This window comes from Bubalus bubalis, chromosome 10, assembly GCF_019923935.1.
Source record: "Bubalus bubalis isolate 160015118507 breed Murrah chromosome 10, NDDB_SH_1, whole genome shotgun sequence".
Lineage (NCBI taxonomy): Eukaryota > Metazoa > Chordata > Mammalia > Artiodactyla > Bovidae > Bubalus > Bubalus bubalis.
The window spans coordinates 15,528,351-15,556,098 of NC_059166.1; the positions used below are offsets into that span (position 1 = coordinate 15,528,351).

The 27,748-nt window shown below is 41.0% G+C and overlaps 1 protein-coding gene across 5 annotated transcripts in view; it reads right to left on the reverse strand.

The window, feature by feature from the left end:
- The window catches only part of CCDC170 (coiled-coil domain containing 170), a 96,289-nt gene that overhangs the window by 59,903 nt on the left and 8,638 nt on the right, over positions 1 to 27,748 (reverse strand). For 4 of the 5 annotated variants that reach the window (XM_025294356.3, XM_025294355.3, XM_025294357.3 and 1 more), the window contains exons 2-3: positions 6,034 to 6,162; positions 3,314 to 3,570 (exon numbers count right to left, since the gene is read on the reverse strand). In XM_025294356.3, the coding sequence (XP_025150141.3) occupies positions 3,314 to 3,570; positions 6,034 to 6,162 (386 nt within the window). Of the gene's footprint in view, positions 1 to 3,313; positions 3,571 to 4,058; positions 4,121 to 6,033; positions 6,163 to 27,748 lie in introns of those variants that run through there. The other variant, XM_025294358.3, reaches the window with a different exon arrangement.

Genomic DNA, 27,748 nt, shown 5'->3' on the forward strand with positions numbered 1-27,748 from the left:
TGGAAAATCTGTCTTCCATGAGATAGGTCTCTGGTGCCAAAAAGGTTGGAATCTGTTGCTCTAGATCAAACACGGATCCATGACTCAGTTGAGGCTTCATGGGGGAAGAAAGAAAGTAATGCTACAGTGGACTTAGAGACCAAGCTTTGGTCACTATACAATAATTCATAAGGGTTACTTAGAACATTCCTTGATTCTCTAAGTGAAGTGAAGTCGCTCAGTCGTGTCCAACTCTTTTCGACCCCATGGATTGTAGCCTACCACACTCCTCTGTCCATGGGATTTTCCAGGCAAGAATACTGGAGTGGGTTGCCATTTCCTTCTCCAGAGGATCTTCCCAACCCAGGGATCGATCCCAGGTCTCCTGCATTGTAGGCAGACACTTTACCATCTGAGCCACCAGGGAAGTCGATTAAATATAATTAAAAAATACATCAGAAGCAGAGGATGTGCCCACCTCTAGAGAAAAGAGGTGTTCTGTCATCAGCAAAGATCACAACTAGTTTTTGCACATCTAAAATTTTTAAAGAGTACTGAAATGGGCCAATCAAGGAAAATCAGTCAATTTATGCCCTGCTGTGAATATTTTATTTCGAATCTCAGATAGGTTTGCTGAAATAGCATGGTCTATTTCTAATGCTTTAAATGTTAAAAACTAAGAGAACATTAAAAACAGACATATTTTAAAGGCAAATTAGAATCATTTCAATAATTTGGCATCATTTTTAGTACCCTAGATAATAAACATGATTATTGCTTTCCCTTTTTACCATTTTAAGTGTTTACAACAACACTCAAATGTTACTGCAAATTCTTTCACACAATTCAAAGATTAACAAAGTATGTAATTGCATATACTCAAAATCATGCCATATTTCTATTTAGAAAAATGTATAATAATAAAAGACCAGCATCAATATTCTGAGTTCTCATTTTTAACATATGAAAGGTAGTATGTATTCAGTCTCTCTAACTCATGAAAGTCATAGTAAATGCCATGGCTCTGATTAATTTATGTATGTGATTCAATACATTTACTCCAAGATTTCAATCTTACTTCTCTATTTCAGGAACTTCTAAACTATTACCACTTCTATTTGCATTTCACTTTGACCTAACAAAGTTCCAGGCATCCACCATAATGACATAATCATATAAATGTGAAAATATGAACACATATGGATCCTCATTGCATCTTGGTTTACAATAATTTTTTGAGTGGAACTAACCTAAGTGTCTAAAGGAAACAACAAAAAGAACTGGTTAAGTAAATTATGATATTAACATGCAATGGAATATTACTGGCCATTAAAAAATGATATCATGAAAGAATTTTTTAGTATCTATAACATATTATTCAGGAAAAATATTTCACTACATGATGCCATTTAAGTACAACTGTCTGAATATCTGTTCAACAAACTGTGAACTATAGTTTTTCTGGAATCATAAGGTTTTGAGTAATTTTCTTTTTGACACTGTACTATATCTTTAAAAACTTTCCCACAATGAATGTGGGATTGTTTAATAAATATTTATTGTGCACTTACTATGCATCAGGCTCTGTAAAAGGTGCAAAAGATACAGTAGTAAACGAAACAGATTAACATCCTTGCCCTCATGGGACTTAGGTCCTAATTGGGAAGATGGACAATAATAAAAAAATAAATGTATGAAAAATGCATAGTATATTATAGGGCTGAAGGAAAAGATTAAGCAGAAAAGGGAGTAAGAAACATTTAGGGGGAGTGGGGTAAAATTGGAGATGCAGACTAGGTTAGTGGCAATGTACAGTAGTTAAAATTTAGATTTATTTTGATGGTAGAGATAAATGATGAGATTTACTGAAGCATCTAGGAAAGGAAAGCAAGGATGATCCAAGATTTTTGCCCTGAACAACTAGAGGGATGGAATTATCATTCAGTGAGATTAGGAAAACCACAGGACAAATTTGTGGAAATACTAATTTGGATGTGTTCATTTGAGATGCCTGTTGGACATCCACGTGAAGATGCCCAGTAAGTCATAAGATATGCAGGTCTTAGGAAGAAACGTGGGAGTCACGAGCATTTAGGTCATACTTTAAGTCATGAGACTGGATGAGAGCACTAAGAGAGTGGATTTGGATAGAAACAAGAAGAGAGTTCCCTGATGGCTCAGTTGGTAAAGAATCCGCCAGCAAGGCAGGAGACCCTGGTTCAATCCCTGGATCGAAGAGATAGGCTACCCACTCCAGTATTCTTGAGTTTCCCTTGTGGCTCAGCTGGTAAAGAATCCACCTGCAATGCGGGAGACCTGGGTTCGATCCCTGGGTTGGGAAGATCCCTTGGAAAAGGGAAAGGCTACCCACTCCAGTATTCTGGCCTGGAGAAGTCCATGGACTGTATAGTCCATGGGGTCACAAAGAGTCGGACACGACTGAGCGAGTTTAACTTTCAAGGAGAGAGTCAAGGACTGAGCCCTGGGGCCCACCAATACTTGGGAGTCAAGGAGATGAGGCAGATAAAGCCAGAGATCATGACAGAGCAGCTAGAAAGGCAAGATCAAAAGCAGGCGTGCGCAGTGCCCTGAAAGCTAAAAGAAGAAAGTGGCTCAGGGGGAAAAGCCAACTGTTGACTGACGTACTGGAAGATCAGATAAGACTGATCATTTAATTTGCAGTGTGCAGTCACTGGTCACCTTAATGAGTGGCTTCAGCGGAGTAGATCTGAGAGAGGAGAGAAATTGGCACAGTGAGTACATACAAACATGTTTAAGGAATTTTGCTCTGAATGGAAGGAGAGAAAGAGGACAGGAGCTGGAAGCACTGGGTTTTTGTTTTTAATCTTTTTAAGATGAAATAAGTAAAATAAATACCAAGTGTTTTATTAGTAAAGGGATTTAAGTTATTATACACAGAATTATAAAGTATATTTTAAGAACAGTTAGCTCCCAATTTTATCTCAATTATCACCTTTTGGCAGAACTACATGTAGAAAACCTAGATTTCCTGAGTTCTCTGCATAAACTGGCAATAAAACTTAATGAGGAGTGTTAAGGGTGGTCTGGGGCGTTCTGGGCTTCTGAGGTATTTTTACAACTAGCTTCTGAATAAACCCCTCGCTCTGTGTACTATTGCACAACCTCCAGTTAAACCTCTACTTAGAGGAAATCTTCTAAATTATATATATATATATATATGATTTTTTTTTTCCTAAGTGGAGTTTCAGGGCCAAATCATGCAAAACCCCAGTACCTTCAAAGGCATATCCTGCTATTAGGAGTTAGTGTTTTAACACTAACTCCATTGAGAAATATATTGAAATATCCTTACTGTAATTTTTCGTCTAGTTCTACCACTTTCTTCTTTAACTCTTGGTTCTCCTTGATTGCAGACTGAGCTGTGATTTCAGTTCTAATTTTAGAAGTGGAGAGAGCCACTGATTCTTCCTCTAGTTCCTGAACTCTGTCCCTCAGAGAGATGAGGAGAGACGATTTTCTGGCATTATTTTCTTTGTAGCTCTCCATCTCAGCTTTTAACTCTTGACAGGAAACTTCTTTAGAAAGCATCTTGGATCGCAGTTCTCGAAGCTGACATGGGAAAGAAGTAAAAAGAGGGAAAAGATTTCAAGGATATAAGTTTGAAGTACCTTGAAAAAAAACCAAAATCATAATTTAAAATTTCAATTTTTTATTCATGACTTAATCCAACTTTACTTTCTTTTTTCATATTTGTTTCTGTATTACTAGATGGGAAATTACGCCTAAATAGTGGGCCCTCTTATTCTTTTTCAAAAAACTATTGAGCAATGTTTTCTCTTTCTTAATTGGAGGATGCTTACTTTACAATATTGTGATGGTTTTTGCCATACATCGACATGAATGAGCCACCGGTGCACATGTGTGCCCCCAGCCTGAACCCCTGCTCCCACCTTCCTCCCCACACCATCCCTCTGGGTTGTCCCAGAGCACCAGCTTTGAGTGTCCTGCTTCATGCATCAGACTTGCGCTGGTCATCTATTTTACATATGGCAATATACATGTTTCAATGCTATTCTCTCAAATCATCCCACCCTCACCTTCTCCCACAAAGTCCAAAAGTCTGTTCTTCACATCTGTGTCTCTTTTGCTGCCTTGTACATAGGATTGTCGTTACCATCTTTACAAACTCGATATATATGTATTAATATACTGTATTGGTGTTTCTCTTTCTGACTTACTTCACTCTGTATAACACACTCCAGGTTCATCCACCTCATTAGAACTGACTCAAATGTGTTCTTTTTATAGTTGAGTAATAGTCCATTGCGTATATGCACCACAATTTCCTTATCCATTCGTCTGCCGATGAACACCTAGGTTGCTTCCATGTCCTAGCCATTGTAAACAGTGCTGCAATGAACACTGGGGTACATATGTCTCTTTAAATTCTGGTTTCCTCAGTGTGTATGTTCAGCAGTGGGACTGCTGGGTCTTATGGCAGTTCTATATCCAGTTAAAAAACTATTGAGCAATGTCTTGTGATGAAAGAATCTCACTCAAGAGACAGGTGTGGTGTGTTTTGCAAAAAGAAATAAAATATTCTGCAATGGAAACTCATTTTCTAAATCTGTATTACTGCTATTGCTGCTGCTGCTGAAACGAGGAAGCTACACGTAGGCCATTTGTAATTTCATGGCCATGACCCTTTCATAAGTCAATACAGACTATTCAATATATTACAGAATTTCTTCCCCAGCCTTCTGGACCCTTATTGCAGGGGATAAAGAAAAATAATATTCGGATGTCTGGAAAAAATATAGGAGAAAAAGAAAATCATTATAGGATTTATACAAAGGAAACACATTAACTTTTCTCTCACACTAAAATGCTGAACACAGTATGTGCCTTTTAAGATATCAGATCTGTCCCATTAGAAAATTTCATGAATACATATACTTTTTGAAGGGCTTTCCTGGTGGCTCAGATGGTAAAGAATGTGCCTGCAGTGCAGATTGGGTTCAATCCCTGGACTGAGAAGATCTTCCAGAGAAGCAAATAGCTACTCACTCCAGTATCCTTGCCTGGAGAATCCCATGGACAGAGGAGCCTGGCGGACTACAGTCCATGGAGTTGCAGAGTCTGACACAACTCAGCGACTCTCACTATACTACACTTCTACTACTATACTTTTTGGAACTATGAGCATGCGTGCCTACATTTATTCACATACACATACACACACATTATCAACTCATCTTTCAATGGGAGCCTGACAGTCTAGTGAGACTGTCACTTACCTCACAGGCAAGCCTAGGATTCCTGGGGGCCACTAGTCTATAAGCGCAGTGAGTCTAGCAAGAATCTCCCAGAAACTCCACAATAGACTGGATCCAGCCCCAAGGGTAGATGGATCATGGTCACCTTCCTAGAATCTCCCCCAAGCGAGCAGAACCACCACAAAAAAGGAGGCAGATTTCCACCCCTAGAACTGCAGATTGCAAGCAATCCACCTTAAAGAAAGCTTCTCCCAGGATGCTAAGAGCCCTCCAATGCCCATGTGGCCCCCCAAATCCCCAGGTGCCCCTGGTGCTCTCAGGAAGGACAGCTCCCCTGAGAGCCAGAATCCAGCCCAGGTCACCTCACCTCCCAGCCCAGCAAATGCACAGTCTTTCAGGAATTCTCCCAACCAGAGGGTACTAGCAGTCGCTTCAGTTGCTGCCAACTCTGTGCAACCCCATGGACTGTAGCCCACCAGGCTCCTCTGTTCATGGGATTCTCCAGGAAAGAATACTGGAGTGGGTTGCCGTTTCCTTTTCCAGTGACTCTTCCTGACTTTGGAATCAAACCCGAGTCTCTTACATCTCCTGCACTGGCAGGCGGATTCTTTACCACGGAGCCACCAGGGAAGCCAACCAGAGGTTTGAAGCACAATAAGAGAAAAAGAGAATAAAATTTACTGAGAAGTTTAAACCTGCGTCCCTTCGTCCTGTTTCTAATCACCTCTATACTCTGTTTCGCTCCACGGGAAGCTAACAATGCCTATTTGTGAGTAATGAAGACACAGATGCTCACCTCAGACTGAGCAGATTCAAATTTGACCAGCGTTGCTGCAAGTTCACTCCGGGCAGCCTCGGCCACATTCCGATAGTGGTTTATCTGCTCCCGAGTGACCGGGACTTCCAAGAGATGATCATAAGCTTCCTGATAGGGTTCCCCAAAAGACAAAATATACAGAAGAGAGTTAAACAATCTTTTCTGTGCAGCTGTGCAACGCAAGATTAGTACAGAAGCATTCTTTGTTACCCAAATATGTTGGAAAGGCTGCTCAGAGAAGGGTTTGGTTCAGATTGTTTCATTCTCATTCTCAAAATTCTAAGTGAAGGAGGAGGCAGCCCGGGAACCAATGATAGGGTCCCCCAGGAATGAATGACAGCTCTCCCCAGATGGTAGCTGGGGTTGGCATTTAAGAGTTGGCCTTTGCCAGGATTTCCCCGGTGGTCCAATGGTCAAGACTCTGTGCTTTCACTGCAGGGGCACACGTTCGATCCCTAGTTGGGGACCTAAGATCCTACAAGCTGTGTGAAGAGTTGGCCTTTGCCATTTTACAGAGTTTTCCTTCCACCCTACTCCAGTGCTATTTGACCTCTGACCAGAACAAACAGAACTGACAAAGAACCACCAGATGTTAACCTTGAGGCAGTTTTCATAGTTCTTCTGTTTCCAGACTACAAAGATTATCAACTCATCTCTGGGCTGTTGAATAAAGTGTTTATCAAAGAAACCATGTGATTTAAAAGTAGAAGTCTGTCTCCTTCATAATCACCCACATGCCATCTACTCTCAATCTCATCGCCTGTCTTGGGGTTATGAAGCTGACTCAAACGAATGCCTGAGGCCAGAGACAGTGGTGGTGCCTGGAGTTCTTCTCCACCCAGAAGGCAAGAGCTCCCAGCCCCACTCGTGGCTGCCAATGCAAAAATAGGGATGCCAGCCTGGCCAGATTATTCTAATTTTTTAAGACAAGTCCTACATCCAGACTTTTTAAAAATTGTATTGATTTATTGTTGGCTGTGCTGGGTCTTCGTTGTTTTGCACGCTGTTCTCTAGTTGCAGCGAGCAGGGCCTACTCTCTGGTTGCAGTGCCCAGGTTTCTTATTGCAGTGGCTTCTCTTGTTGCAGACCAAGGGCTCTAGGGCACAGGGGCTGCCGCTGTCGCGCTTCCCAGGCTCTAGAGCACAGGCTCAATAGGTGCGGCACACAGGCCTAGCTGCTTCACAGCACGTGGGATCTTCCAGGACCAGGGATCGAATCCGTGTCTCCTGCATCGGCAGGCAGATTCTTTACCACTGAGCCACTGGGGAAGCCCTAATCAGACTTTTTGAAGTAAAAAAAAAGTCCCAGAGTTTGCAACTGGGTAACTAATTTAATTTTTTTTTTTTTTAACACAATCCCAACAAACACATCTGCAGAAGAGATTAGATGAGTTTGGACCATAGGTCTGCATCTGTAACCTCTGGTTCTGTTTCTGCCCTGCTGGTGCCATAACATTTGCCTCCTGCAAGAATTATTCCCAAGTTTGGACAGATACCCACTTCTATGAAGTTTCCAGGGCTTGTGGTCTTTGTGAAAGACATACAGGAAAGCCATTCATTTTTTAAGGAATATGAAAGAGGTCATATAAAGGAGGGTTTCCCTGGAATATCTTGTGTCCTCAGGGGCCACATCAGTAAAACCTGTTAATGACTCTGCCTGGCTATGGAACTGCTGAAGACTACTGTTTGGAAATACTCATGAACGCAAAAGTCATCTTAAAGCCCTGAATTTCATAACAAGCGTTGTCATGACTAGTGTGTTTCAATGCACAAGATGCCAAACAAAACCTTCAGTGCACTTAGTAACAGGCAGTGTTTGCCAATCACAACACATTCAAGAAGATGGTAGGTATGTACTCCTGGGGTGAAGGCACAAAGCATTTAACTGCATCTATAAAGAGAACCACATCCTGTCAACCTCATTCAGTATTCAGATGCAATTTCTCCACGCCAACCACTCCAGCCATGTTTCCAAAACAGGCCACGTGAGGACCTAGGTCACTCACAAGAGGTTTGAACTATAGCATGCCTGGCACACCATTTTCTAAAATTCCTTAGGGAAATAAGTTTCTCAATGACTATGATTATTTCTTTCATTGACTAACATGATTTTTTTAAGACATGACATAGTCATTCTTCAATTTTATATCTCTTTCTTATGAAAAATATTGTGTCCGTTGGCCATAATAGTAAGAGCCTCTGAGACAGTTCAGAAGTGGGCCTTTATTTGAGGAGATTACAATGAAACACAGAATACCACCAGAAGCATTAGCATCTTCACATGCTCATGGGCAAAAGAAACTATACATTAAGATACTACTGCCTCTAACACTGGAACAGGGTCTACAGGAGAAAGACTCTTCTGGTTACTAAGTTTAGAAGACAGTTGCCCTTTAGTTGCTAAGTTGTGTCTGACTCTTTTGTGACCCCATGGATTGTAACCTGCCAAGCTCCTCTGTCCATGGGCTTTTCCAGACAAGAATACTGGAGTGGGTTGCCATTTCCTCCTCTAGGGGATCTTCCCAACCCAGAGATGGAACTTGCAGATCCTGTATTGGCAGGCGGGTTCTGTATCACTGAGCCACCTGGGAAGCCCTTAGAAGACAGTTGCTAGGGTCTAAATCACCTTTCAAAGTCCAGCAGACTCGAGACTATTTATCAGCAAATGTTTATGAAAAGTGTATTCTGGGTCAGACACTGAGCTTACCTATGGAGTATACCACAGAAATCATTCCCTCAAGACACTCTGAGGTAGCTTGAAATGAGAAGAAATGCACAGAAGCATGAGAGGATTACAAGGATAAGGAAAAACAATACAAAAACTGAAAGAACACATGAATTTATTTATGCCTACGCATTTCCTCTTAGCCCTTCCTTCTCTGTCCAATAGACCCTTACGTAGTGTTCTTTGTGTTTAGCCTGAGTTTCTCCTCTTTTTTTAAATTTTTTTTACTGAAGGATAATTGTTTTGCAGAATTTTGTTGTTTTCTGTCAAACCTCAACATGAATCAGCCATAGGTATATATATATATATATCCCCTCCCTTTTGAACTTCCCTCCCATTCCCTCCCTATCCCAACCCGCTAGGCTGATACAGAGTCCCTGTTTGAGTTTCCTGAGTCATACAGCAAATTCCCATTGGCTATCTATTTTACATATGGTAATGTAAGTTTCCCGGGAGAAGGCAGTGGCAGCCCACTCCAGTACTCTTGCCTGGAAAATCTCATGGACGGAGGAGCCTGGTAGGCTGCCATCTATGGGGTCGCACAGAGTCGGACACGACTGAGTGACTTCACTTTCACTTTTCACTTTCATGCATTGGAGAAGGAAATGGCAACCCACTCCAGTGTTCTTGCCTGGAGAATCCCAGGGATGGGGGAGCCTGATGGGCTGCCATCTATGGGGTCGCACAGAGTCGGACACGACTGAAGTGACTTAGCAGCAGCAGCAGCAGCAATGTACATTTCCAGTGGATGTTGGCAATTTGATCTCTGGTTCCTCTGGTTCTCTAAAACCAGCGTGAACATCTGGAAGTTCACGGTTCATGTATTGCTAAAGCCTGGCTTGGAGAAGTTTGAGCATTACTTTATTAGTGTGTGAGATGAGTGCAATTGTGCGGTAGTTTGAACATTCTTTGGCATTGCCTTTCTTTGGGATTGGAATGAAAACTGACTTTTTCCAGTCCTATGGCCACTGCTGAGTTTTCCAAATTTGCTGGCATATTGAGTGCAGCACTTTCACAGTATCATCTTCCAGGATTTGAAACAGCTCAACTGGAATTCCATCACCTCCACTAGCTTTGTTTGTAGTGATGCTTTCTAAGGCCCATTTGACTTCTCATTCCAGGATGTCTGGCTCTAGGTGAGTGATCATACCATCGTGATTATCTGGGTTGTGAAGATCTTTTTTGTACAGTTCTTCTGTGTATTCTTGCTACCTCTTCTTAATATCTTCTGCTTCTGCTGGATCATTGAAAAAGCAAGAAAGTTCCAGAAAAACATCTATTTCTGCTTTATTGACTATGCCAAAGCCTTTGACTGTGTGGATCACGATAAACTGTGGAAAATTCTGAAAGAGATGGGAATACCAGACCACCTGACCTGCCTCTTGAGAAACCTATATGCAGGTCAGGAAGCAACAGTTAGAACTGGACATGGAACAACAGACTGGTTCCAAATAGGAAAAGGCATACGTCAAGGCTGTATATTGTCAACCTGCTTATTTAACTTATATGCAGATTACATCATGAGAAACGCTGGGCTGGAAGAAGCACAAGCTGGAATCAAGATTGCCAGGGGAAATATCAATAACCTCAGACATGCAAATGACCACCCTTATGGTAACCCAGGGATCAAACCCAGCTTTCCCGCATTGCAGGCAGGTGTTTTAACCTCTGAGCCATCAGGGAAGCCCTGGCAGAAACTGAAGAGGAACTAAAAAGCCTCTTGATGAAAGTGAAAGTGGAGAGTGAAAAAGTTGGCTTAAAGCTCAACATTCAGAAAACAAAGATCATGGCATCTGATCCCATCATTTCGTGGCAAATAGATAGGGAAACAGTGTCAGACTTTTATTTTGGGGGGCTCCAAAATCACTGCAGATGGTGACTGCAGCCATGAAATTAAAAGACGCTTACTCCTTGGAAGGAAAGTTATGACCAACCTAGATAGCATATTCAAAAGCAGAGACATTACTTTGCCAACAAAGGTCCGTCCAGTCAAGGCTATGGTTTTTCCAGTAGTCATGTATGGATGTGAGAGTTGGACTGTGAAGAAAGCTGAGCGCTGAAGAATTGATGCTTTTGAACTGTGATGTTGGAGAAGACTCTTGAGAGTCCCTTGGACTGCAAGGAGATCCAACCAGTCCATCCTAAAGGAGATCAGTCCTGGATATTCATTGGAAGGACTGATACTGAAGCTGAAACTCCAATACTTTGGCCACCTCATGCGAAGAGTTGACTCATTGGAAAAGACCCTGATGCTGGGAAGGATTGGGGGCAGGAGGAGAAGGGGATGACATAGGACGAGATGGTTGGATGGCATCATCGACTCGATGGACATGAATCTGGGTAAACTCTGGGAGTTGGTGATAGACAGGGAGGCCTGGCATGCTGCGATTCATGGGGTCGCAAAGAGTCGGACATGACTGAGTGACTAAACTGAACTGAACTGAATGTAAGTTTACATGTTACTCTCCATACATCTCACTGTCTCCTCCCCTCTCCCTATGACCATAAGTCTGTTCTCTATGTCTGTTTCTCCATTGAGTGAGTGAGTGAGTCAAGTCGCTCAGTCGTGTCCGACTCTTTGCGACCCCATGGACTGTAGTCCACCAGGCTCCTCCATCCATAGAATTTTCTAGGCAAGAGTACTGGAGTGGGTTGCCATTTCCTTCTCCAGGGGATCTTCCCAACCCGGGGATTAAACCTGGGTCTCCCACATTGCAGGCAGACGCTTTACCTCATTACTGTCCTGTAAATAAATTCTTCAGAACCGTTTTCCTAGATTCCATATATGTGCATTGCTGCTGCTAAGTCGCTTCAGTCGTGTCCGACTCTGTGCGACCCCATAGACGGCAGCCCACTAGGCTCCTCTGTCCCTGGGATTCTCCAGACAAGAATACTGGAGTGAGTTGCCATTTCCTTCTCCAATATGTGCATTAGAGTATGATATTTATTTCTTTCTGACTCACTTCACTCTGTATAATAGGTTCTAGATTTATCCACCTCATCAGAATGGATTCAAATGCATTCTTTTTTATGGCTGAGTAATATTCTATTGTGTATATGTACCACAACTTCTTTATCCATTCATCTGTTGATTGGCATCTAGGTTGCTTCCATGTTCTACCATTGTAAATAATGCTGCAATGAACAATGGGATACATGTGTCTTTTTCAAACCTGGTTTCCTCAGGGTATATGCCTAGGAGTGGGATTGCTGGGTCATATGGTGATTTTACTCTTAGTTTTTTAAGGAATCTTCATACCATCTTCCATAGTGGCTGTATCAATTTACATTCCCACCAACAGTGCAAGAGCGTCCCCTTTTCTCCACATCCTCTCCAGCATTTATTGTTTGTAGACTTTTTGATGAGGGCCATTCTGACCAGTGTGAGGTGATATCTCATTGTGGTTTTGATTTGCATTTCTCTAATAATGAGTGATGTTGAGCATCTTTACAAGTGTTTATTAGCCATCTGTATGTCTTCTTTGGAGAAATGTCTGTTTAGGTCTTTTTCCTACTTTTTGATTGGGCTGTTTGTTTTCCTTGTGTTGAGTTGTATGAGCTGCTTGTATATTTTGGAAATTAATCCTTTGTCAGTTGTTTCATTTGCTATTATTTTCTCCCATTCCAATGGTTGTCTTTTCACCTTGCTTATAGTTTCCTTAGGAGAAGGCAATGGCACCCCACTCCAGTACTCTTGCCTGGAAAATCCCATGGACGGAGGAGCCTGGTAGGCTGCAGTCCATGGGGTTGCTATGAGTCGGACACAACTGAGCGACTTCCCTTTCACTTTTCACTTTCATGCATTGGAGAAGGAAATGGCAACCCACTCCAGTGTTCTTGCCTGGAGGATCCCAGGGACAGAGGAGCCTGGTCGGCTGCCGTTTATGGGGTCGCACAGAGTCGGACATGACTGAAGCGACTTAGCAGCAGCAGCATAGTTTCCTTTGCTGTGCACTGAGTTTGTCCTTTGACCTGAGTTGTTTTAAAGGCTTCATTGTGTTTGTGGCTTTCTGTTCTCAGAATTTGTTAGGATGCCTGTTTTATCACACTGTGCTCAGACAACCCATCTTCATTCTGGGCTGACATTCACAGGTGTACACCAGTGGAGTGAACCAGTCTCCATTCAGAACTGGGTCCATTCAAACTGGAAGGTTGTCCTTATTAGACCAGTCATTACACATTTTCACCATCTTCCTGGTCTCTATTATTTCTACTTCAGGGAATTCATCAAGGTTTTTGTGAATGTTCAGTTTTATGAACATCCAGTGGGTAGTTAAAAAGAAGATATAGGATTTCCCTGGTGGTCCAATGGTTAACACTCCACGTTTCCAATGCAGGATGCATGAGTTCAATCTCTCATTGGGGAAGTAAGATCCCACATGTTGTGGGAGAGGGCCAAAATAAAGATAAATAAAAATAAAAAGGAGGTATATTCTCATACTTACAGATGTAGAAAACAAGCTTATGGTTACCAGGGGGTAAGGTCTGGGGAGATAAATTGGGAGATTGGAATTGACATATACATACTATTATATATATGAAATAGACAACAACCTACTGTATCACACAGGGAGGTCTACTCAATATTCTGTAATGACCTATATAAGCAAAGACTCTAAAAACAGTTGATACATGTATACGTATAACTGATTCACTTTGCTGTACAGCAGAAATTAACACAACATTGTAAATCAATTACACTCTAATAAAAATTTTTCAAGTACTACAAAAAATAAAAAGAAGGTAGAGTCTCTTTCTTTAGAGCTTCAAGTTCAATATGGATTAATTCATTCTACTTTGCTCATCATTTTAATTAGGCATTTCTAGTCTTATCTATTTCTATCCTTTAACTTGATCAGGGCTCGAGAAAGATCAGTTAGAGCCTCTTATTGCTACTGTAATTCTCTGTCACCTTGTAGCACTTGCATTCTTGCTTAATGGAAACTAGTACTGTTTGACTTGGTGCAAAGATTCAGAAATTGCATACAGTCGTTGTAAATTATACCACGTAACACCATAATGTGCCATTATCTTTCTCACTTAACCATTTCTGCTCAGAATTCAGCACTTTCTGATACTGAGATCATGATCCCGAATTTCTTTTTGTTTGTATCTGACTACATATACCTCTGTTCCAGCTTTTAATTTTTAACCTTTCTGTATCACTTCGTCTTAGATGTAAATAAAGCTGGTTAAGCCCTCTGGATACCTTCTCAATCACACTCTATTAAAATTTAAATGTAAGTACTATGACCCAGCAGTTCTACCTCTCAATTATCTCCCCTTGGAAAACAGTCATATATGTGAGTGACAGTAGGTCTTAGGATACTTATTACACCATTATCGGTAATAACAAAAAAGAGAGAAGGGGTGAAACAATACAAATTCCCATCAACAAGGCAATTGCTGAAAAAGGCACTCTCATACTATGAATACTGCCAATAAGCAGTAGGAGACTGCCCTGTAGGTTTGGGCATAAGCATATCTCCAAGATACACCACTGGACAAAAGTAAGAAAGTATAGATCCATAGTTTGATACTTTTTTCCCCTTAAAGCACACATGAAGGGAAAGAACTGTCTTTTCTGCAAATATATTTAGAGAAGAAAAAAAGGTCTGAAGGAACACACATCAGCTGTGTAACAATCCTTATCTCTGAGGCTGACAGTAGTATTGGAGCTGGGGAGGGGAATGGCTCTGGTTTCTTCTCAAGAAGGTATATTTATGCATTAATTACATAATTAAGCATAATTAAAAGAAAAGAAAATTACTGGGAAGAAATGTTACTAAGGTTATCTTTTAGTTATAGAACTACATTTATTTTCTTCTTTATTACGTTTTTATATTTTCTAAATCTTTTACAGTGACTGTGCATTAATTTCATAATCAGAGTAAATATTTCCCCTTTAAAAGAAAAAAGGAACAAGGACAAGAATCCACAAAAGTCACAAATTCTGCCATGCAGCATCTTTAAGGCGAGCACAGGGGCAAAGAAAGCCACCAGTAGCAAAGGGATTGAAATGTATGTGAGGCCAGGCCTCTCAGGGTTTTGCTCTTTTAATTAAGCCTCCCTAGAGTTAATAAAAATTTTGGAAAGCTTTTCTATAAATATTAAATAATCTTCACTTTAACAAAAAACTAATTTTACCCTAATTTCAAAGTGGCAAGATTAAAACTCATCCATTTGTCCTCATATGAGGACACTCTAAGTTATTAGGTCTTCCAGCCAATCCATGAAGCAATTTCACATTAATTTTAGAAAGCCAACTACCTATGATTTGATTCAGCTACTGATATTATGATAATGATTGAAATTGCCTCGCAGGGTGGCTCATAGGCTTTTCAGAATAAAGGATGGTTTCAAAGCTCAAAGGCAAAGAGAAGAGATCAGCTTATTCATAACTTGGTACACAATGTGTCCAATTACCCAGCCTGAGGACAATGCCTTGGGCCAGTCTTGCTTCTATGGTGTTTAGTTGTCTTATTTTCCCATGGACAGGAAAAAAAAAAACAGAGAGAGGGAAGAAAATCGCTGCCAACCTCTGACACACAAAAGTACCTAAATCCATTCCTGTCTTTCCATCTCATACCCAGTCTCCTCTTTGTTCCAGCATTATTCCATACCACACTGCACAACCGTGTCACTGAGGCACTTTCACAGGGGAAGGCGTCCTTTGGTCTCTCTTTTTCTTTCTATCACCTTCCCTCTCTCTCCCCTTCCCTCTTCAAGCCTCCAGGGCTGCCCCAGTGAGCAGTCCTCGCTAAGACTCTCTCCCCTACTCTCTAACTTCTTCCCCTCACATAGTTTTTTCCCTAATTTATGGTGCATAACTTAAGTACTGCAAACTGTATTTATGGGCTTCCCTGGTGGCTCAGCAGTAAAGAATAGACTTGCCAATGCAGGAGACATGGGTTCGATCTCTGCGTCCAGAAGATCCCCTGCAGAAAGAAATGGCAACCCACTGCCCACTCTTCTTGCCTGGAAAATCCCATAGGCAGAGGAGCCTGGCAGTCTACAGCCCATGGGGTCACAAAAGAGTCAGACTCGACTTAGTGACTATACAACTTCAACAAAATGTATTTCTCCAACCAATGCCGATTTTGACCACTTATCAGTTCTTCTCCAGACTTTGAAGCACTTTCCTGCTTTTCTTTCTTACATCTGCATTTGGTTTCTGGGTTTCCGAAGTGCTTGCCAGGGACAGCGCGATGGGCGCGGAATCCAGGAAGCAAATCAGCGCGTCATCATCTTAGCCGTTGTGGAGCAAATTTTGGAGGAAAACATCTCTGCATCAAATCAAGCTTTGTGAAAAAGCTGATCTATTATTTTGACACTGTTCTCTAATCACATTTTTCTTGGGTGTCATTTGAAACCCCTTCTATCTCAATATCTTTATTGAAAAGAATACAGTATTCCAAAATGTTCTTAATACTATGGCTCCACTAAAAGAAACCGAATTATTTTTTCATGGATGGGAAGGACCGCAGTGAGAAAAACTTAGATGCCAAACTTTCTGAGGGCTTGCTTCAAATACTAATCCCGATGTAACTCTAACAAATATTAAATATGTAATTATATATACTAGATATGTATCATATATGTATCTAATATTCACTGACCCAGGAACTATTCCCATTCAGTCTTCACAACAGACCTATAAGTAGAGGCTGTTCTTATACCCTCATCTGAAAACGAGGCAATGAAGGGCTAAAAAGGCAATTCCTTTTTCAAACAGCAAACAACTGGTAGTAGATCTGAAAGCAGCAATAGCTTTTCTGTGCTATCTAATTTAAAAGTTAGGCTTAAAGGACATTTAATGAATGTGCATATGAAATGTTCCTGACACTGCAGGAGGCACTTCAGCATATACACCAGAACACACAATTCTACTGGTAATTCTACGTGAATGTTCATGGTTCACAGTATCCATCAATATAGGAATTGGTCATCCATAAGAATAGTACATCCATGTACTATTATATAAGAATAGTCATCCATGGAATAGTACATCCATAAGATGGGAATCTAGAAAACAATTAATAGAACTGAACTAAATCTATTTAAAGCAGCATGGATAGATCTCAAAAACATACTGTTTTTCAAATAAAGTAAATCAGAGAACAAAACTAATAGTATGATACCATTTATGTTTCAAAAATACTTGTTATTTTAAATTAGCTTAAAGAATAAAAATCAATAAAAAGCAAAAAAAAAGGAAAATTAAAAAAGTGGTAAACAAAATAAAATATTCTCTATAGGTATTAAGTATGAACACAAAAAGTATTTTTAATGATCTGGCGGATACTCACCAAATGTATTTAATAATTACCTCTGGAGAACGGGGGAAGGGGATTAAGATTAGTGGTAGTTGACAAAAGAAACTGCAGCTTAATGTGTAATGTTCTCATTTTTAAAGGAAAAGTGGCTGCAATTATAATATTAAAATTAATTTCTTAATTAAGAGACAGCTGGAAACATGTTTAAAGAGTCCAATTCAGTATGTTCTCAATTTTAACACCCTAATCTTTAGATTTAAGAAGCTGAATACCATGTAAATTCTTTACTGGCTGCAGAGGCAGTGGGAAACCCTGAACTTGAACCTCGGCTTGCACAAGACCGCAGAGGTAGAAAGAATTACTGAATTTCCAGCAATGCTTGGAATGCATTTTTTATTCAACAAGAAAGTTTTGACTACTTCTTGGATAGGAAGTTCACCACAAAAATGAATGGAATAATACAATGTTATAGCCAAAATAGTATCTTCAAGGATTAAAACAAGAATTCAATGATTCTTAATGTTTTTATTAACTGTAAAAAGATCTCCAACTAACAAAGGACAAGTTAGAAAGAGAAAACAACCTAAATAACATGTACGTTGCAATTACATCCCTGCTCTCTCTTCTGGGGTGACCCTTAACTCTGCCCAGAGAAAATTCAGCTAAATGATGCTACTTCATCATCCCTAGCAGCATTTCTTCTGTTAAAAGGAAGCCACGATTTCCAGCATACACACTTCTGAAAGCGACCAAGTCTCCCCAGAGACAAATTTTGTAAAAAATGAGAAGACAGTGGGACACGTTAGCAACAAGTAATCTCTCCAGGTTTCAGGTTAGGAAGAAACCAAATAATTTTTAACCTTCCTATAAGAATTCTCGCAAGGGAACAAAGCAAGATCTACAGTAAGTTTTTAGAAGGAATTTTTCTCTCTTTTGTGTCCAGAATAAATCGGGTTATAGGCAGATTCCAAATCCGAAATTGTAGTGCTTAGCAACTCTCACTAGTTATCATGAAGACATGGATGTCCTCAGCCCGCTCTAGAGGACAGTCTACTAGAGTGGACAGACCCCTGTTTAGGAAGCCCTTCCTTTCTAAAGCTAGACCCCCTAATCTCACCCTCTCTCCTCCCCAAGACCTGCATCACACCATAAAGAGCTCTGCAGAAGGCAGGTTGGAGAGATCAAAGAAGGGGTGGAGACCACCAAGAAAATCAACTAATGGACAGTGTATTCACCTTCATAGCAATCTTCTCACTCTTCTTATAGGTGCCATTTCAAAGTCAGTATTGCCTCAGCAAGTATTCAGAAGGACCTGACCAGTCGAAATTCCCACCTGACCACACCACTATCTTCCCACTATATAAAGACCCTGATGCTGGGAAAGATTGAAGGCAGGAGGAGAAGGGGACGACAGAGGATGAGATGGTTGGATGGCATCACCGACTTGATGGACATGAGTTTGAGTAAACTCCGGGAGTTGGTGATGGACAGGGAAGCCTGGCGTGCTGCAGTGCATGGGGTCGCAAAGAGTCGGACACGACTGAGCAACTGAACTGATTCTCTCATAGCAGCCTATGCTTCTCCTTCAGATCACTTAGAGTGGTAAGGAATACATGATATGTGTAATTAAGTATGTAAGGTCTCTCTCCCTTAAAACTCTGTGATAGGGCTTCCCTGATGGCTCAGTGGTAAAGAATCTGCCTGCTGATACAGGAAACACAAGTTCGATTTCTGATCCAGGAAGATTCCACACACCAAGGAGCAACTAAGCCCATTGCCCATAACTACTGAGCCTGTGCTCTGGAGCCCAGGAGCCGCAGCAACTGAGCCTACACTCCTTAAACCCATGTCCACAACAAGAGAAGTCACCGAACTGAGAAACCCACATACCGCAAAGAAGAGTAAACCCCACTCACAGTAACTGGAGAAATGCCCACGAAGCAACAAAGACCCAACACAGCCAAAAACAAACTTAAAAATTATTTTTTAAAAAGTCTTTGATATCCACTAAGACATACCTAGCACCTAACCAGAACCTCACAATGTAAATGCTTGATAATTATCTGCAGAATAAAGGAATGGATGCTATATTGCTCTTCTTATTAATAATCCCATCCTCCCATGTGACTCACTCCCCAATCTCATCCACTATGCCAAGTTCCACCAGCCTCTGGAGTTGGCTGACTTCTACTGCACCCCAAGCTCCAGGGATGATGGGCTGGTTTAGGAAGCACACAGATTCTCCCACTCTGCAATATCAGAGCCTGTCCATCTATAGTAGTATTGTTGTTTTTGTTTAGTCCCTAAGTCCTGTCTGACTCTTTGTGACCCCATGGACTATAACCTGCCAGGCTCCTCTGTCCGTGGGATTTCCCAGGCAAAAATACCTGAGTGGGTTGCAATTTGCTTCTCCAGGGGATCTTCCCAACCCAAGGATTGAACCCATGTCTCCTGCTTTGCAGGAGGATTCTTTTACCTCTGAGCCACCAGGGAAGCCCAACAGTAGCACTGACATCCATAAAACCATGGATGTATCAGGTAACTATGAGCCCTGACAAGAGAAACGTCTTGCTTTTGACTCCGTGGGTGTTCTGGAACGTACTTTCCAATCACTGAATTTTGTTACTGTTGTTCAGTCACTAAGTCGTGTCCGACTCTTTGCAACCCCATGGACTGCAGCACATCAGGCTTCCCTGTCCTTCACTGTCTCCCAGAGTTTGCTCAAATTCATGTCCATTGAGTCAGAGATGCCATCCAACCATCTTGTCCTCTGTCGTCCCTTTCTCCTCCTACCTTCAGTCTTTCCCAGAATCAGGGAGCTAATCACTGAATAGCTTCTCCTAAGCCATGGCAGGACCATAAACTAAAGGCTAGTCCCAAATCCACTAGTGTTTCCTGTAATCTTTACAGTTTACCAGACGTCTAGATCTTAGAGAAAGGCTTTAACTTCCACCCAACGTCTCAAGTTTATTTTTTACCAGTGCCAAAACAAGAAAAACAAAAAAAAGGAATTAAGAAAATGGCAGGAAAGAAAGGTTAAAAGAGAGAACAAATAAGAGGAAGCAAGTATCCTGGACATACAATAAACCCTTTACATATGAATGAGTTTCATTTCGAAATCATATTTGTTGAATCCAATTTATTCAAAAATCCAACAAAATTAGCCTAGGTACCTAACTAACACGATTGGCCATATAGTACTGTGAATATGTTTACAATACTTTTCACACAAATAATACATTAAAAAACAAACACAAAACATAAAACACCTTTAATCTTATAGTACAGCACCTTGAAAAGTACAGTGGTACCAAGCACATCACTTCTGCCTGTGCACTTGCTTCAGACACCCTGGGCTTGAAACAAGATCCTGTAGTACTGTGCTCTTTAGAATACCATGCAGTAAAAGCACAACCACTTGCAGAGGATGCACACACGTGACAATGTATGTAAGTGAACTAACTTACATGGCTGGACACGCAAATGCATGTTCACATCTTTGAAGTTCGTAACTTAAAGGTCTGCAGTAGGGGACTTACTGTACTGTTGGTACCGAGCACTTGTTAGGGGATGGACCGGTTTACCTTGGCTCTTCCAAGTAGATCAACCTGAGTCACACGATCTGCCAGGACCACAAAGTAAAGCAAACAAGTTGCTCACTACAGGAAATCACAAATTTCCAAACCTGTGGAACAACTGAACAGCATAACATCAAGCCTTTGTTCAGTAAAAGCACTTCAGTAGCAGGGTCAAAACAATAAAGTCCAATTAGCCATCTCGCTTGAGTCTTGACTTTTCAGGGATAATCTGAAGTAGAGCAGAGTATGAATGAATGCTGCTTCTTCAGTCAACCCTCTGAATGTCATCTGACAACATCAACTTAGTTAATATCAGAAACGCATTCCTGAGACCTCTTGTATTAAGACTCATCATCTGGACCCAGCCTCCAGCTGAGATCAGTGGAAGTATGTCCTGTTAGGTGAGTATAGGGACTACCCTGATGGCTCAGCTGGTAAAGAATCTGCCTGCAGTGCGGGAGACCTGGGTTTGATCCCAAGGTTGGGAAGATCCCCTGGAGAAGGGAATGGCTACCCACTCCGGTACTCTGGCCTGGAGAATTCCATGGACTGTATAGTCCATGGGGTCGCAGAGTCAGACATGACTGCGAGACTTTCATTATTGCTAAACAATGGTCCTGTTGGAACAAATATAGGTGGAATTTCACTCATCTCCTGTAAAAATGGAAAATAGCAAGTCTCATATTTTTAAAATTAGTCATGCCAAGAGATCAACCTAGAATAGAAATAAGAGTTTCAGCAAAAACTGGGAGGGAGAGGAGAGAGTTGACCAAGATATACTGGGAAAGAAAAGCCAGGAATTATTTATTCATCCACATTTTGTCAGATGAGAATAAATGTTTAAAACATCTGAAAAAAAATGCTTATCTTGAAGGAACAAAAATTATAACTTTCAGTCGTTGTTAGGGTGAAGGTCCTGCTGCTGCTGCTAAGTCGCTTCAGTTGCGTCCGACTCTGTGCGACCCCAGAGACGGCAGCCCACCAGGCTCCACCGTCCCTGGGATTCTCCAGGCAAGAACACTGGAGTGGGTTGCCATTTCTTTCTCCAATGCAGGAAAGTGAAAAGTGAAAGGGAAGTCGCTCAGTTGTGTCCAACTCTTCGCGACCCCATGGACTGCAGCCCACAAGGCTCCTCCGTCCATGGGATTCTCCAGGCAAGAGTGCTGGAGTGGGGTGCCATTGCCTTCTCCAGGGTGAAGGTCCCCTCCTATCCAATTTGTAATTTTTCTCTATCTTGTTAGGAAAATATTTTGGTGAATAAATTTTCTATTTAACTCATCCTGCCTTTACAAGCTTGTAGCCACTCCCTGTGTAACAGCTATACTTACATGCTACATGGACTCTATGGGAAATTACATTAATTCACACTGTATAATATCACACTGCAGTATCTTTAGGCTGTAACCTTGGTATATGTAACTTACAATCACTTGTTAATCAGCAAACACTGAGATTTTTGTCTTGCCTTTTTCTTCAGTTGTGACTGTAACTTAAAACGTCATTTCCAAAATTAGCGTAAATGTGGGATTTTTCTCTGAAACTCTTCAAACAGCTATTAGCCTCTCTCTGCTTGTTTCCACTCTTGAATTGGCTATGACCACCTCACCAGAATGTAAACTCCGTTTGAGGGCATTATTATCTATAGCCACCAGGTAGTAAACACTAATCACGCTAGGTCTATATTAAGTATGATTCAAATACAATGTCATTTAACCCCAAGTGCCACCATGTGAAGCTATTACAACTATCCACATTGCCTAAAAAAGAATTTAGGTTTAAAGATAAGGCATTTGATCTGAATCTCACAGCTGTGTTTTCTGGCTTTCTTCTTCCCCTCCCTCCCCTCCCCTTCCTTCTCCTCCTCTCCCTCCCCTTCCTCTCCCCTGCCCTCTCCTCCCCGCTCCTTTCCCACCTCCTTCTGACCTCTTACTCTGGCTCACTCTACCCAGCCTATTTTCAGTCTTTAAGTCAATGTCCCCTGAGCCTCCATCTAAATTAGTTTTCTGTGTTATTCACTCTCATGTTACCCAATACTTATCCTTCTTGTTATCACCAAATTTACTTATTTACTTGTATGATTTTTTCTTTTTTTAGCATTTATTTTATGATAATTTATTTAATGTCTATAACCCCACTGGACTATGAGGTCCACAGAGGCAGGAAAATGCCTGTCTTGTTCACCACTGTGTCCCCAGTGACCGGGTGTCAGTAAAATCACAGAATGAATGAAGGAATGAAATGGCACAGCCAGAATTCAAACCAAAGCCCATCTGACTCCAAAGCCCATACTGTTCATCACTATGTTATCGTCATATATAGATATGCAATCATTTCTCCCTAAATTGAATTCTCTTCTGAACTTCATTCAATATTGCTGTTCTGCAAGGCAAGTCAGGTTGTTGCAGTAAAGAGCTGCATTTCCAAAATTAATGATAAGTTTACAAAATTTAACTTTGATAAATTCATAAATCTCCTTCCAACCACTTTTTGGAAGATTCCTAGGAGGGAGGGATAAATTGGGAGATTGGGATTGACATATACACACTACTATATATAAAATAGATAACTAATAAGGACCTACTGTATAGGACAGGGAACTCTACTCAATACTCTGTAATGACCTATATGGGAAAAGTATAAAAAAAGAGTGGATATATGTATAATATAACTAATTCACTTTGCTGAACAGTAGAAACTAACACATTGTCAATCAACTATATTTCAATAAAAAATAAATTTAAGAAAGATTCCTTCTGCTTTCTACAAGTTCATATATGCTGTACATGTTGGGTCTAGTCAATTTAGAAGCTTATATTTTCATTTAATATAAAGTCTTCTGTGGAAAATTCTTAAAGAGATGGGAATACCAGACCACGTGACTTGCCTCCTGAGAGGCAAGTGTATGCCTGTCAAGAGGCAACAGTTAGAACTGGACATGGAACAACAGACTGGTTCCAAATCGAGAAAGGAGTACGTCAAGGCTGTGTATTGTCACCCTGCTTATTTAACTTATATGCAGAGCACATCATGCAAAATGCTGGGCTGGATGAAGCCCGAGCTGGAATCAAGATTGCCAGGAGAAATATCAATAACCTCAGAGATGCAGATGACACCACTTCTTATGGCACCAAGTGAAGAGGAACTAAAGAGCCTCTTGATAAAAGTGAAAGAGGAGAGTGAAAAAGTTGGCTTAAAACTCAACATTCAGAAAACTAAGATTATGGCATCCAGTCCCACCACTTCACAGCAAATAGATGGGGAAACAATGGAAACCATGACAGACTTTACTTTTGGGGGCTCCAAAATCACTGCAGAGGGTGACTGCAGCCATGAAATTAAAAGACACTTGCTTCTTGGAAGAAAAGCTATGACCAACCTAGACAGCATATAAAAAGCATTACTTTGCCAACAAAGGTCCACATAGTCAAAGCTATGGTTTTTCCAGTAGTCATGTATGGATGTGAGAGTTGGACTATAAAGAAAGCTGAGCACTGAAGAATTGATGCTTTTGAACTGTGGTGCTAGAGAAGACTCTTGAGAGTCCCTTGGACTGCAAGGAGATCAAACCAATCCATCCTAAAGGAGATCAGTCCTGAATATTCATTGGAAGGATTGATACTGAAGCTGAAACTCCAATATGTTGGCCACCTGATTCGAAGAACTGACTCATTGGAAAGGACCCTGATGCTGGGAAAGACTGAAGGCAGGAGAAGGGGACGACAAAGGATGAGATGGTTGGATGGCATCACTGACTCAATGGACATGAGTTTGAGTAAACTCCAGGAGTCGGTGATGGCCAGGGAAGCCTGGCGTGCTGCACCCCATGGGGTCACAAAGAGTTGGACACGACTGAGCGACTGAACTGAACTGAAAGTCCTTTGAATTTTTTTTAATCTGTTCACTTTACCAAGATAACGTCTTAGTTAAGTAAGCCACAGGCAAATTAATTAATATCAGGTCCTATTTTAAGTGACAACAATTTCTCAGCATTTGTATTGGATAGAGTTCCATGAGAGGTATTGGGTGTAGCTTTCAAGGCTCATAATGAACGCAGATTTGGGAACATTGTCACATGTCACAAATAGCTTGAGTGGAATGGGGGAAATGAAAACCTCTGTTGACAAAGAGATGGGACATTTTATTCATATGAATCCTACATATCTTTTCACATATTAATGATTCTAGACTTCTTCTCAAGTGGGGTTTTTTCACTCCATCTATTATCAAACACTTGATAAATTATCTTAAAGTGAAAATTTTTCCAAAATGTAATATTTCAGTTCCTATGCTGAGTGGTATGCTTAAAACTTTTAACAAGTTGTCTATTCAAATTGGCTCCTCAGGAATATTTCCCTTAGAAGGAATTTGAAATACAGTTTAACCAATTTTCCAAAAGAGCAATTCTCTAGTGCAATAAAACTGTCGTAGGGAGATTTAAATTTTGCTGGACTTCAGTTCAATATTCATCATTTTATGTCAACCTTTAAGAGAAGGAACAAGTAATTTTAAGATAAAATTTTCTAAGCATGATTTACAATTGCCAAGTCATGAAAACACCTAAGTATCCATCAATGGATGAATGGATAAGGAAGAAAATGTGATATATTTATACCCATCTCTATCTCTAGATATAGTTATAACTAGGGGCCTTCCTTGGAAGCTCAGCTGGTAAAGACTCTGCCTGCAATGCAGGAGACACCAGTTTGACTCCTGGGTCAGGAAGGTCCTCTGGAGAAGGGATAGGCTACCGACTCCAATATTTTGGGGCTTCCCTGGTGGCTCAGATGGTAGAGAATCCTCTTGCAATGCGGGACACCTGAGTTCAATCCCTGGGTTGGGAAGATCCCTTGGAGAAGGGAACAGCTACCCACTCCAGTACTCTCGCTTGGAGAATTCCATGAACAGAGGAACCTGGCAGCCTACAATCCATGGGGTCGCAAAGAGTCGACACGACTGAGCAACTTTCACTACACCGGGTGGCCAAAAAGTTCCTTCCGGCTTTTCCTTAGATAGTACAGAAAACCAAACAAACTTTTTATATCTAAATATATCTATATCTAAAAATGGAATACTACCCAACCACAGAAAAGAAGAAAATTTGCAACAACATAAACGGACCTTGAGGGCATTATGCTAAGTGAAATTAGTCAGAGAAAGACAAACATTGTATGATCTCATATGTGGAATCTAAAACAAGCAAAAATCTCATTAAAAAGAGAGATCAGATTTACAGTTACCAGAGGCAGGGGGCGGGGGTTGTATGGGTTGCAGGAATTGGATGAAGATAGTCAGAAAGTACAAACTTCCAGTTATAAGACAAATAAATACTGGGGCTATAATATGCAACATAATGACTATAGTTAACACTGGTATACGATATTTTGAAAAGTCCTAAAAGTTCTCATCACAAGGAAAGAAACATTCTTTTTTTTTTTTTTTCTTTTGTATCTATACAAGATGATGAGTGTTAATTTAACTAAATTTATTGTGGTAATTACTTCACAATATATTTAAGGCATTATGCTGTATGCCTTAAACATACACAGTGCTGTATGTCAATCGTATCAGTAAAATTGGGAAAAATATGTTCTATTATCTGTCTTACTATCACCTGCTCTGTTGCTTAACAATGCTCTCTATACAATGCTTCTGCACAGTTTCCTCTCCCCACGTGACCCCATTAACTTTTGTGGGTCCTATGGGTTTCCCAGGTGGCCCAATGGTAAAGAAACTGCCTGCCAAAGCAGGGCACGCAGGAATCATGGGTTTGATACTTGGGTCGAGAAGATCCCCTGGAGAAAGAAATAGCAACTCATTCCAGTATTCTTGCCTGGGAAATCCCACGGACAGAGGAGCCTGGCAGACTACAGTCCATGGGGTCGCAGAGTGGGACACGACTTAGCGACTAAACGACAACAGTGCACTTTTATTAACACCTTCGTGGTCTCTTTCCTCCATACAGGTGTTAAAGCTCTATTCTACAACCTACTTGCATGAAGATGAACGTAACAAAATACTACACACTGAAATATTTTCTCAACTGAAAAGTTATTTTTTTTCTCCCTCTCCTGATTTTAAAAGAATTTAAAACATTCTCATGGGTCCCTTAAAGTAGGTGGTCCCAGGGGCTCTGATAGATAGGTTGATCCTGTCCTTCTAGGAAAATCAGGCAGGAGACATGACAAACTCTCCCCACTTTCCTGCTGTTGATCGCCAGCCTCTGTGTCTGTGTTGAGAACCTGTGGCCTTACTGCACTGTCCTTTCTGATGGACTATAAACCCATTGGTTCTAACAACCTCCTCAAGCATGGAAGGACTCAGTGAAGTTATCCTGTGTATTAGGGTCCTCCAGAGAAACAGAACTAGGGAAGAAAAAAAAAAAATACATATATATATATATATATATATATATAGTTGTTGTTAAGTCCCTAAGTTGTGTCTGACTCTTTGTGACCCCATGGACTGTAGCCCACCAGGTTCCTCTGTCCATGGGATTTCCCAGGCAAGGATACTGGAGTGGGTTGCCATTTCCTTCTCCAGGGGATCTTCCTGACCCAGGGATTGAACCTGCATTTCCTGCATGGGCAGGTGGACTATGTACCACTGAGTTACCAGGGGAGCCATATATAAATATATATACACATACTTGGCCCAAATGGCATGGTTTTTAAACCATGGACCAGAAATGGCCTTAAAATACTTAGCTAATTACTAACAGAAAGAAACATTTAATAATCAATATGGACAAAACCATAATCATTGTTCTGGGCAGCTACTCCCCAAATTCTGTCAATTCTAAATAAACCCAGGGGAAGGGTGCTCCAATATATGGAAAAAGGAGAACTGGAGGGAGCCATGACCACCACTCTGCCAAGCAGCTTTCCTTTCTCTGCTCATCTGGCCCTCCTCTCTCAGTCCCTCCTGCAGCTCATCCTCCTTCACCCATTCGTTAACCTGCGACTCTCTGGACTTCATCGTCAATCCTTCTTCTTCACCACATAAGACACCTTTACTGGTCTACTTCATGCTCTCCTGAGATTTCAACCATCTGCAATAATTGATGGCTCCCCAGTCTGCATCTCTAGCTAGAGATTCATGCTTCCAACTACTACTGAA